Consider the following 12,770-nt stretch of genomic DNA (forward strand, 5'->3'; position numbering starts at 1 on the left):
TAATATAATGTTCATAGCAGCATTATTCATAATAGCCTCTAACCGGAGGCTGAAATAACCGCCTCAAATTAGAGGCTGGTAGCTTGAAACTATCCAAATGCCATCAACAGTAGAATGCATAAAACTGCAAGTTTCATGTTCCAGGGCCCCCTCAGCCCTAGGCAAACTGAGACCTCCAGTCATCCAAGCTGCTGCCTACTGTAGGAGAGATGGAATTTGGAGTTCAGAACCTGCCAAGTGATAGGAGCTTGATAAGTATCTTGGGCTTTTTGTGGAAACACCAGCAAGGTCATGCCTTAGGTGTAGAGAATATATTCTAGGACTAAGGGCAAAACCAAGATAGTCCCATTTTAACAAAGCATAAAATCAATTTCTCACAAGTTCTATTTGATCAACCAGAAATTTCACTGCCCACTAGAACAAAATTTAACAATCTTCGGAAGAAGATAAGCACATCTAGAATCTCTATAATGTATCAGCTACAGTGTCCAACATGTCCTAAAAATTAATAGACTAGTGAAAAAAATAAAGAAATGTGATCAGTGAGCAAGAGAAAAATCAATAAATAGAAACAGGACCACAGATGATGTAGGTATTGAAAATAACAATAAGAATTTTTAAGTAATTGCCAGATATGTTTTAAAAATAATGAATGAAGAAAGGGAATTTTCAGGAGATATATGGAAAACTGTAACAGAGAACCAAAGGGAAATCATAAAACTAAAAAATACAATACCTGAAATAACAAATTCATTGAACAGTATTAATAGAAGATTGATGCAACAAAATAAAAGATTGGTAAACTTTAGATAAATCCAAACTGAAGCACACAGGGAAAAAGAACTTGCCTCAGTGACCTGTGTGACTGTATCAAGCAGTCTAACAAATGAGCAATCAGAGTAAAAGCGAGAAGAGAAAATGGAACAGAAAAAATATTTGCCAGAAAATTTCCCAAATTGAAGAAAAACCACTACCCACAGATCCAGGATATTTAGATACTGTACTTATCCAAGCCAAATAAATACAATGAAAACTACACTTACACTCCTCATAGTCAAACTGCTGAAAACCAAAGCTAAAGAAAAAATATTAAAAGTGGTCCCCTAAAGACCCCAAAACCTTGCATCCAGGGGAACAAACAAGAAAAATCACAGCTGACTTCTTATCAAAACAATAGAGGCCAGGAAATAAAAGAATGACATATTTAAATTATTGAAAGAACATCGCATGATTCCATTTATATAAAATTTAAAAAAACAAGTAAATACTTCTATTGTGTTAGAAGTCAGGATAGTGGCTACCTTTTAGGGGATAATGAATGGATGGGGGTAGAGGGGGGAACTAGTGAAATACTAGTAACGTGCTTTTCTTCATCTGGGTGCTAACTACAAGGTTGTTTTCAGTTTGTAAAAATTCACCGTGCTATAAATTTTACAATATGCGCATTTTCTCTAAGTATTTTATACTTCCACAAAAAAGAAAAAAAACTTGTAAAATACATGAAAGGATTAGCGAAAATACATTTAGGGCCTACTACAGTGTATAGTATCTATAGTAGGCATTTTATGAAAGCTTGTTATCATCATCATCATCATCATTATCCCACAGAAAGTTTTAGGAGATCTAAGTAGACTGAAAAGGGGACTGAAAAGCCCTAAGCTCCCTGGGGGCAAACCTTACTCCTCAATTTGATTTTAAGCTCTTTATGGCACCTAGCATAATGCTGTTTACAGTATTCACTACAATTCTTACTGACTACAAGCTTTTCTAGTTTAGGAACATAATCAAACACGAGGTTGCATTTGGACACTTGTTTTCTGTCTGCTACACCTCTCTTTGCCATATTCCATATTTTTTACATTGTTCTTCGGATTCTCTTAATCATCCCTTGACTTATAAAGATCGAAGTACCATTACACATTTGAATGTTCTACCATGTTTCCCCGAAAATAAGACCTAGCCGGACCATCAGCTCTACAGTGTCTTTTGGAGCAAAAATTAATATAAGACCAGGTCTTATATTATATTATGTTAGATAAGACCTGGTCTTACATTATAGTAAAATAAGACCGGGTCTTATATTAATTTTTGCTCCAAAAGACGCATTAGCGCTAATGGTCCGGCTTGGTCTTATGTTTGGGGAAACATGGTGAACATAGCACCGTGGACTGTTTCAGAAAAGGCAGATAGATACCTGAGAAATAAAACACCAAAAAGGCAATCACATGAACTAACCTAAGCAAAAGACTGCAGGCATCTCTAATGCACACATTCCCTCTGAGCTGAATCTTCCTAAGTCAATTGAAAAAAAAAAAAATCCTAGCCCACCCAGAGAGAAGCCCCAAGGGAGAGGATACAGGTGCTGCTGACCTAGTGTCACAGAAACCAAAGCTAAAACGCTGCGGAACAGCACTAGCTGCAAAGCTGCCCTCATTGTTGGCTTTGGCAGCAAACCTGACGCCCCTTATCAGCAGAGATACCTTTGAAGTAGCTGGCAGCCTTCCATCCCCTACTCAAATAAGCTCAGCTTCACATCCTATTCTTTTTTTCCAAAGAGGATCTCTTCATCAGATATGAGAATAAAGCTCAATTAATCAGAACAGATTTTTGCTACCAACAAGATAAAATGGGCAACTGGAACAGCTGTCTGTACAGCACCACACAATGCTGTTAGTGACCATGTTACAATGTGGAAGAAATTCAATCAATCACAGATACTGAGTTCAGTGGGGGAGGAAGTGTAGGGTGATGGAAAAAAATCACTCATGTACTCCTCCCAAAGACATCTCCGAGTTACACCTTCTCTCAAAAGGACAGAACATAACAGCTGGAAATCCACTCTTTCTTCAATTCAATCTACAGTACCTACCCGGGACATTCAACGATACCAGCATTGTGGGTCATTTCTTCTCCTTTTCTCACTGATGACAACACCACAGAATATGTCTCCTTACAGAATCAACATCCTCTCTCCTCACATCTGCCAAACAGCTGAACTCAAAGACTCCTACAGCAATCCAAAGGGGATCAACAGGTAGACAGGTAACACCTACTGCTTCATCTCCTTTATCTTCTCTCACTCCCAGACCCATTTCCTTGATGCCAAAGGAAATCTGACTGGTCATGGCAATTCTCTTGTGACTGATCTACTAATGGAAAAAAAGACATGTTTAACATCTGAGGGCCCTAGAGAAAAGTATTAATTGAGCCTCTTACATTTCTTCCTCAGCACCCTTCTTGCCTCCCCCACTTCCTGCAGGGACTTATTTATCTGGAGCAGATTCACCCTTGGCCACCCTCCAAGAATAAAGTAGGGAAACTACAAGGGGTTGCTTAAACAAACCGGCCTAGATGCTTCAATGCTGTTGTTGCTGGGGCAGACATTGTTTACTACAGATAGACGGGATCTTATGGCTTCAGATGTCCTCTGTGCTCTTGGGTTTCCCCAAGATGGAAACCAGTGTATGTACTGCAGTAGTTCTCAACTAGGCCCTACTCCAGAATCCTACTCAAGAATCACCTAGGCCCTACTCCAGAAAGTCTGATTCAATGCCCTGGGCTGGGGCCTTGGCATTGTATTTTTTATTATCATTTAAAACAACTTTATTGAAGTATAATAAATATACAATAAAATGTACACATTTTAAGTGTACAAGTTTTGACAAATGCACACACTCATGTAACCACCACCTTAATTCAGACTGTGCATTTCCATAACCCCGCAAGTTCCCTTGTGTCCTTTTGCTGTCAACCCCTCACCCCCCACTCTGGCCCCAAGGCAATCACTGATTTGCTTTCTATCACTATAGAGTTTTCGTTTCTAAAATTTCATATAAATGGACTTATACAGAACGTACTCATTGTGTCTGGCTTCTTTTTATCAGTATAATGTTTTTTTACTTCATTTACATTATTGTATCTATCAGCATTTCATTTTTTTTTTTTGCTGAGTAGTATTCATATATGGATATACCATCACATGTTTTTCCATTTATCTGTTGATGGATATTTGGGTTTCCAGTTGGGCTATTATGAATAAAACTTTAGTTTCCTATGGCAGCTATAATAAATTACTGCAAACTTGGTTGCTTGAAACAACATGCATGTATTCTCTTACAGTTCTGGAAGTCCAAAATCCATTTCACTAGGCCGAAACCAAGGTATCAGCCGGGCTGCGTTCCTCAGGAGGCTCTCGGGAGAATTTGTTTCCTTGCCTTTTCCAGCATCTAGAGCTGTATTCCTTGCCTGATGGTCTCTTCTCCATCTTCAAAGTCAGTGGCCCAGCGTCTTCTCTCTGTAACTGTTTCCCACCGCTTCTATCACATGGCCTTCATCTCTCTAGTCTGGAATATCCCTGTACCACCTTCTTATAAAGTCATGGGTGCCTCCATTCAGGGCCCACATGGATAAGCAAGTATGATATCGCTATCACCATATAAGCAAAGTCTTATATGGATGTGGTAACGTTCACAGGTTCCAGGGATTCAGACAAGGACATCTTTGGGGGGGTGGGGATGGGGAACACTTTTCAGCCTACAACAAAAGCTATTATGAATATTCAGGTACATGTCTTTGTGTAAATATAGGCTTTTATATCTCTTGGGTAAATATCTAGACATGGAATTTCTAGGTCACGTGCTAAGTACATATTTAACTTCACAAAAAACAGCCAAACTATTTTCTAAAGTGGTTGTACCACGTTACATTCTCACGAGTACCATATGAGAATCCCAGCTGTCCTCACTAACACTTGGTATTGTCGGTCTTTTTAATGTTAACCATTGTAGTGATATGCTACCTCTCTAGAGATACGCTACGTAGTATATCTCCTAATAGTTTTAATTTGCATTTCTCTGATGATTAGTGATATTAAGCATCTTTTTGTGTGCTTATTTGCCATTTACATATCTTCTTTAGTGAAGTGTCTATTAATTTTTTGCCTATTTAAAAAAATTTGGATAGTTTGTCTTCTTATCATTGAGTAATATGTACTACAAATATATTCTCCCAGTCTGTGTGGCTTGTCTTTCATTTTCTTAAGTGTCTTTCCAAGAGCAAAGTCCAAAAATTGATGAAGTCCAGTTTATCTTTTTTTCTTTCATAGTCCATGCTTTTTATATCCTAAGAAATCTTTGTGTATTCAAGGTCACAAAGATTTTTTTAAAACTCCCCAGTGACTCTCATGCACAGGCAAAGTGGAGAGCTACTGGTCTATTGGGAATCTGACCTAGCTTTCTCAATTTAACTTGACTTTCTGCCATAAAACCTTCGGGTAATAAAGGTAAAACAGGAGTACAGTTAACTGGAATACTGTAGAAAGAAGGATGCAATTGAGAGTCTTACGACTGCCTGAATTGACCAGCTTCCAAGCCTAAACGTGAGCAGCTGTTAAGGCTAGAAACAGTGAGTTGAAAAGCAAAGTCAGAGGTACTTGGAGTGTGTTCCAGCTAAGTGAAAGGAGGAAGAGAGAACAAGATTGTCCTCTCCCTTCTGGGAAAAAGCACACCCAAGTTTCTTTCAGCTTAAGCTGAGAAGTGGGAAAAATTATTTCTATGCTTGGTGGGATTCTTTAGAGTATGCCTCTCCAAGATGACATGGATCTGGGAGTCAGACTTGGCAGTGTTCGGCCACCGGTTTTGAAGTCACCGCATTAACAAATGAAGGTGGCAGCAATAATATTTGCGCAAACCTTGGTTCCAACAGGAGTTAGACAGACTGAGCTTTCATTGCAGGAAAGGAGATGTCAGGAGCACCAAATGGGCTTAATTTCTCTTGGAGTCCTAGACAAAGTGGGTCTGTTTCTAAGCTGTGGACAGGAGGCTACTCTCTCCAGATGTTATATTTAACTAAAGGAATCCACCATGGCTTCATGCAAATGTAAAATATGTCCCAGCAGACATAACCACAAACCAGAGGGCCAGCAGGGAGCATCCCTTAAGGGGATTCAGTAGCATAAAGGGGCCAATTGTGCAGCAGTCACCCTGACATCCCCAATAGCTGAGTTAGCTGTAAGCCAGATTTTCAGCCACTTCTCACATTTAATGACTCTTTGTTTCCCTCTTACTAGAGATTCTGCCCCTCGGGAAGACTCTGCCCCATTTCCCTCCCACCTTCCAGGTGCTTGCCCAGACACCAGGTAGAAGAAACAACCCAGTGTTAATACCTCCATACCCTTTGATGGTCTGTGTGCAAAAGAAAAGGTTAGGCTAATTCTGTAACTGAGTCAAATACCTAGATTCAGTAGAAAACAGTAAGAAATCCCAGGTACCCTCTACTCTGTACACCATACCTACAGAGTCCTAACAGAACAGGTAGATAGAAACCTAGGGTTCTAGAGCCAGATGACTGGGTTTAAATAATAGTTTCACCTCTTTTTTGCTTAATCTTTGTAAGCCTGTTTCCTTAGTCATAAAACAAGGATAATAAGAGTACCTACCTTACAGAATTATTGTGAAGATGAAACAAGATAATGCATATTAAGTGTTTAACACTGTACCTGGAACATAAGGGTTCATAAAATGTTGGTTTTTATTATCATAACCTGTGCCAATGAATTGAGTTTTACAGATTAAAGACAAGGGGACAATGACAACCACCCATGATTTTTGCCAGTGACTAATAGATTCAAATTTGCATAAATCTCAGATGAATTTTCACAGGTATCCATAGCTGGACCACAAATAAAGGTAACCTTTTTGAAGACTGTCTCCAGAGAAATGTGGATTTTCCTTTTGCTGCTGGAACCAAATTTACAGGTAAAATCAAAGTGCATCTATTTTACACATCTGGATTCCAGTTTGGCGTCTTTTGGTTGCCGGCCATTATAGATAAAAGACTCTGAAACAATGCTTCATTCCTCAAGAAATTTAGTTGGTAATTGCTTAAGCTAGCCCCTTCTTCACACACCCACTTTTGTTTGTCCTTATCTCAAGGATTGCAATTTACCTATCACAATTTCACAAAGGTCACCAACAATCAGAAAGAAGCCCCCCAGAAGCCCCCCAGCGAGGATACTCTTGTCATAATAGAATTACAGTAGATTAGGTTTCAAAAGCAGCATGGAGATCACATAGCCAAACTCTTTTTATCTTTAAGGAACTTAGGCACAGAGAGGAGAGGTAATCATCTGAGGTGTCAGGACTCCTAGCAGACCTGAGCCCATGAGCAAAGGTCACTTGGAAAAGGCCTCTGCTCTGAGAGCACAAGCAAAGCCCGGAAGCTTCATTCACAGAGCTGACAGGGCTGCGAGGCACATTCCCTAGTTCTCTTATCTGATTACTGTATCTTAACCAGTGGGGTTCTAATTCATCATGTGCAACACACTCTAAACAAAAGAGACTGAAAAACTAAGGACTGGAAAGAGAATGTTTCTTTGCTCGTTACTAGAAAGCAGAGAGGCTGACACTGAGGCAAAAGAGAATCAATCTCCACTTATGCTCTGTTAAGCCAGCTCCTACTTTAGGGTTCTCAGCCTGGACCCCAAGGGAGACAGAAAAGAGATCATTCACCCCATGGGATAGTAAACATTGTCTGTTCAACAATCCCATCTATATCTATGCATAGCTCTAATCAACTATGATATAATTGATAAAAATTTATAAAGAGAAAGAGAAAGCCCTATGACCTGGACCTATATACAACAATACAACTAAACCTCACAAACAAAACGTTGCCTGAGAGAAACCAGACACAAAAATGTACACACTGTATGATTCTACTTATATCAAGTACGAAACCAAGCAAAAGTAATCTCTGCTGTTAAAAAGTCAGGACAATTGTTATCCTTGGTTGGCACCCCCTTCCCAACTTCCCAGTGACTAGAAGGAAGCACAGGGGCTTCTGGGGTACTGGAATATTCTGTTTCTTGATGTAGGAGCTGGTTACCAGGTGTATTCAGTTTGTAAAAATGCTTTTAGCTGTATGCCTATGCTATGTATAATTTTCCTCAATGAAATGTAATATATAAACAGTCCTGTTAATAATTAGAAATTCTTTCTAACACCCCCAGCATAGAAATGCATGCCTTACAGTGGTCAACCCTGAGACCATGGCTAGGAATATCCTTCACAGGTGGATTTTCCTTTTGGAGGGCAAATGCCCAAAGTTTGTATGGATGCCATGCGGTTAGGCCCTGGGTGAAATGTGAATGGCACTTGAGGAACGAGGAACATTCACTGCTTTGAGAACTGGCTGCGTTCAGCATAAACACCTCTGAGATCTGAAGGGGCGATAAGACTATCTCAGCTTGGTTCTCCCCTAAACTTCTAAAGCTGGGAGAAAAAGAAGCTGAGAGATTGGGTGACATCTAGATAGTTGAACAACTCTCACAAAAGTTTTTTCTAAGATGAGCAGAGAAAATGGAAGTGAAAACTATCAGTCAACCCCTTTCTTTCTCAAGACAGTCTAAGCAGTTGTCAAGGTCAAGGGGAGTGCTGGAGTGATACCTGATTACTATCAGGGTTCTACCTGAATAGGTTTTAATAGAAATTGTATATATTTAAAGTATACAACATGATTTTATATATGTATATATGTGTATATTTATGTGTATATATAGTCAAGCTAATTAACACAACTCCTCACATGATTACTTGTGTGTGAAAGAACACCTGAAATTTTCTCTCTTAACTTATTTCCAGCATTTGATACAGTATTATTAACTAGAGTCATTAATTTTAGTCACATACACACGTCACCAAATGTTGCAGCTACACAAACAAGCTAGAGAAGATGCTGAAAACCACGAGAAGATGGTGAAAAGTACCCTCGCCCCTAAATTAAGTATGGCCCCAACCACAGCACAGCCAGGCCACTAAAACTAGCCAGCAAACTCTGGGAGGAGTTATCTTTCTCTTCCTTCTTTTCATTGTCAGATGATTGTACCCTTAATATCCTGTCTCTAAGAGACACAGGGAAAGCCCCTTCACAGATGCAATTATGTAGATGGAAGATTCTAAATCATTTATTTTTTTCATGCTGGCACAAACAAGAAACTGAGTTCTAATTCCAGGCCTACTGATATCTGGAAAACTTCTTAACGTTAAGAACTGGAAAACTGACCAAGAGCTATGGCTGTCATTGACCACAGTTCTATTTACTAAAGTCCTTCCTCTCCCAGCTTCCAATTTTAACACCGGATTTTGTCAACTGGGAACCAATGAATTCCTTATGTATGAAACTAATGAAATAGCCCTTTATACCTATAACTCGTGATTATTTGCCTTCTGAAAAGTCTTCTGGGGATCTCAGAGCTTCGTGTTAGACATGGTATATCATATAAAATGGTTAGGGTCTTTGCCAGCATTTATCAAAATTTATTAATAAATGAGTCCACTGAGAGCTCAGGTTGAGAAAGCTTAGAAAAGAGGTGCCACCAAGAGACTAGTTCCACTACTGACAGGTAAGGTGAGTTTGGCATAAATTTCTTAAGATTACTAATTATTTTTGAGTTTTTCCTTGGTCAAATTTTTCAATTACACCCCCAAAATTGTGACAAACAACTGAGCTTCGGAATGCATTCAGGGAACCAAAGATAAAAATAGGTCATGATAAGCACACCCAAATTCATGAGTTCACCTTGGCCAAGATGAGAACTTGGAAAGAGAACTAAAAGCATCAACATATATGAATTTGCTAAATCAATTAGAAGGAAAAAAACATGAAATGACAGTGACGGTCCCTGAGTTTTAACAGCTTCACAAATCACATACAGAAATTGACCATAGTTATTATTAATACATGCAGATTATGAGTTATGCTGCCAATCCTTGGGTTGTACCTTGCAAATGGTTCCTTTCCCAGGCCTACTATTAATTCAGCTCAGAAAGGAAGAAAAGAATGCCGGTTCAATATTTTTCTCTCCATGAGTGCGTTGTAGGGAATGACTAATGGCAAGGCTTTTAAGTGGGCCAATAAAATATTCTTTCTCTTATTTACAAAATTGTATCACTGTTCCACCCAAGTATCTATCTCAATCACTAGAGATCGCTACGTACCTTTTTAAAGAGTCTTCCTGAGTCCTCGCTGACTTGAACAAATCGAGGAATGATATTATTCAGGTAGATGTCGCTCAGGGTAGTGTGGTCCCTGCTTTCCCGCTTCACCTGGTTTAAGAGGAGATTCCAGCAGTTGACTGGAGACAGAACATTCTGATCCTTCCTGTAGAGAAACAGCAAGAAAACAAAAATCATTGTTGGTAAGCAGCCAGGGCCAACATCTATGACTAGTTCACGTCACAGAAAACAAAGTGATCAAAGCCAAACCAGAAATAAAGATATCTTTCCTGAACCCGGCACCTCTCGTTTTCTCTTTTTCTAAAATCTCGGTGGAGAAAAAGGAGAAAATAAGAGTAATGAGAAGGAGAGGGAGGGGAAGGGGGTGAAGAAAAAGGAGAAGGAAGAGGAGAAGCAGGATTATCTGTCGGGCATCTAATACGTTATAGGAACTTGGTGAATGCTTTATATGCGTGATCTCATCTATGCTCCATCATTTCATTGTAAGAAAAGAACTACCACTATCCCCATTATACTAAACATCTGTCACAAAAGTCTTTCTTTTAGAAAAGCTTTTCTGATTAGTAAGCTTTCCCACAGCTAGTAAAGAGTCACAGAGATAGTAAAGCAGAATCAGGGACTAGAAGCACAACTCTGTGTTATGTGACTAGAAAAAGGTCTAGGCTGTATAACTGCAAAGTCAATTCCCTGAGTCACTAAGTCATTTGGTTTGTATTTAGGGTTAAAGACAAAAGTTACAAATTTTCTCTAGAGACAAAAATCACCAGAGCACTACAGACTAACTCCCCATGCATTTATCTTTTGTAGGATTCCATGAAGACAACTTTGAGGGCATTTGCATGAAAAAGTCACTAAAGTCTCCAGTCCCACAGAACGCATCTTGGAAGCTTTGGTTTCATCGACAGAGCCGTTACTTCAGGTCCCATACAACTGATAACACAAACCATACCTGAAACATACATATTCCAAAAACGTCTACAGCCTGAGCGGAGCAGTGAAGTGCCCAATCTAGATACTCATTTCTCATGAAAACTTTGTGATCCAAAAGATTTATTGATTATCTATCAGTCCACAGCACTAATTTAAGCAACAGAAACTTTACATCTGTAAGTCAGATCTCTTTAAGGAGCGGAACAGAAAGTAGGGACTGCTTGTGGTACTGTGTATCAAGGGCTTACTAAGCACTTGGCAGGTGGCCTATAACTCATGTTGTTTAACTTGAACCCTACAACAACCTGATGAAGTGGGCGTTATTAACTACATTCAGCAGAAGGGGGAAGTCGGACTGAGAAAGGTTAAATATCTTGTTCAAGGTCATAGAGCAAAAAAGTGGCAATGTTGGAATTTAAAACCAAGCCTTGAAACTGCAAAGAGAATGCTCTTAATCACTACAAAGAATCCCACCCTGTTCATTCTCCTTGCCCCTCTTCCCTCCCTCCACTCAGATTCTCAACGCAAAGAAAGAGGCTTGCTTCTTGAGTCAGCAATTGCCTCCATTCAGGGCTGGAGGCTGCCAGGTACCTGTGATTTGCAGAGCACGAAATTCAACTTAGAAGGGCCTTTCTAATTCTGTAGTAAGGTAATTATTAACAGATAATCACACCATGCCTACTCTGGCTTCAGAACACACCAGACCATTAAATCAAATATGTGTCTAATCAGCACCAAGAAGTTGCTTCAAAGCAATCAATATTAGAGTCCAAATTGAAACTGTTCTATATCTACCGTCCTCCCCCACCACCCCCATCCTCTGCCTCAGGTATCACACTTCTGTAGTCAAAATCCCGAACACTTATATGCCAACCACTGCGGTAACTTTATATCTGCTTTCCTGCTTCACAGGAAAATTAAAATATTTCTATGGAAATACAAACTATAGACTAGTGAGAGAGATACATGTAATCGATCCATTCCTTTCAAATGTTTAGCGTCTGAAAAAAGAAAAAGGAGAATAGGAAACAATCCTGAATTCAAAATAGGGAGAGAGTAGAGCAGATGCATTCAATGACATTTGATGTTTCCATTGCAAGAAAACTTCCAAATTGATTCCAAAACAGTTTTAGTCATAAAAATCTCAGAATAATCTAATTTACATTTTTATTGGGTGGCAAGATATTCATGGCAAGACATCCATGTCCTCAGGAAGCATGGAATATCTCAGGCAATTACACTTGCTTTTTAAAAGGCCAGATCTTATAAGACTTTAACTTTACAACCAGTTTCCATCTGCTTCTGAGAGTGGACATGAATTGCTGGACTCTACTGGTTCTTTTCCTATAGTGCTTTACAGACATAAAAATGATACTGTAATTCAATTTCACAGTCATATAGACACTTGTATCTTAAATGAACAAAGTACAGTATTAGCTTTAGTGGTTATAAAAGTGCCGGGGTCACAGTGCAGCATGGGAGGCAATGAGAGACCTATAATACAAAAGAATGTTAGAGGTACTTACAAAGGGCCAGCTAGCTCACACATGTAGCCTACAGACTACAAGTGGAGGCAGGAGAGGTAAAAGCAATCTCACACCATGTTAAAGGATACAAACCATAAATTCCAAGGGGATCCTCAGAAGAATAGATGAGTAAACACAGATAAGTTAATAAAAAGGACGGGCAGAAGTAGGAATCTTTTAAAATAAAATAACTTATCTACTTAACACTAATAAATTTATACAGAGGGTGCCAAAAAAAAATGTATACACATTTTAAGAAAGGAAAAAACTATTAAGACTCAACATACCAGTAACAAAGGAT

General features: G+C 39.1%; 1 protein-coding gene across 5 annotated transcripts in view; it reads right to left on the reverse strand.

Moving 5' to 3' along the window:
* The window catches only part of SRGAP2 (SLIT-ROBO Rho GTPase activating protein 2), a 230,777-nt gene that overhangs the window by 105,129 nt on the left and 112,878 nt on the right, over positions 1-12,770 (reverse strand). For all 5 annotated transcript variants that reach the window (XM_033092387.1, XM_033092386.1, XM_033092385.1 and 2 more), the window contains exon 4: positions 9,996-10,158. In XM_033092387.1, the coding sequence (XP_032948278.1) occupies positions 9,996-10,158 (163 nt within the window). The remainder of the gene's footprint in view (positions 1-9,995; positions 10,159-12,770) is intronic.

This window comes from Rhinolophus ferrumequinum, chromosome 22 (genome assembly GCF_004115265.2).
Source record: "Rhinolophus ferrumequinum isolate MPI-CBG mRhiFer1 chromosome 22, mRhiFer1_v1.p, whole genome shotgun sequence".
NCBI lineage: Eukaryota > Metazoa > Chordata > Mammalia > Chiroptera > Rhinolophidae > Rhinolophus > Rhinolophus ferrumequinum.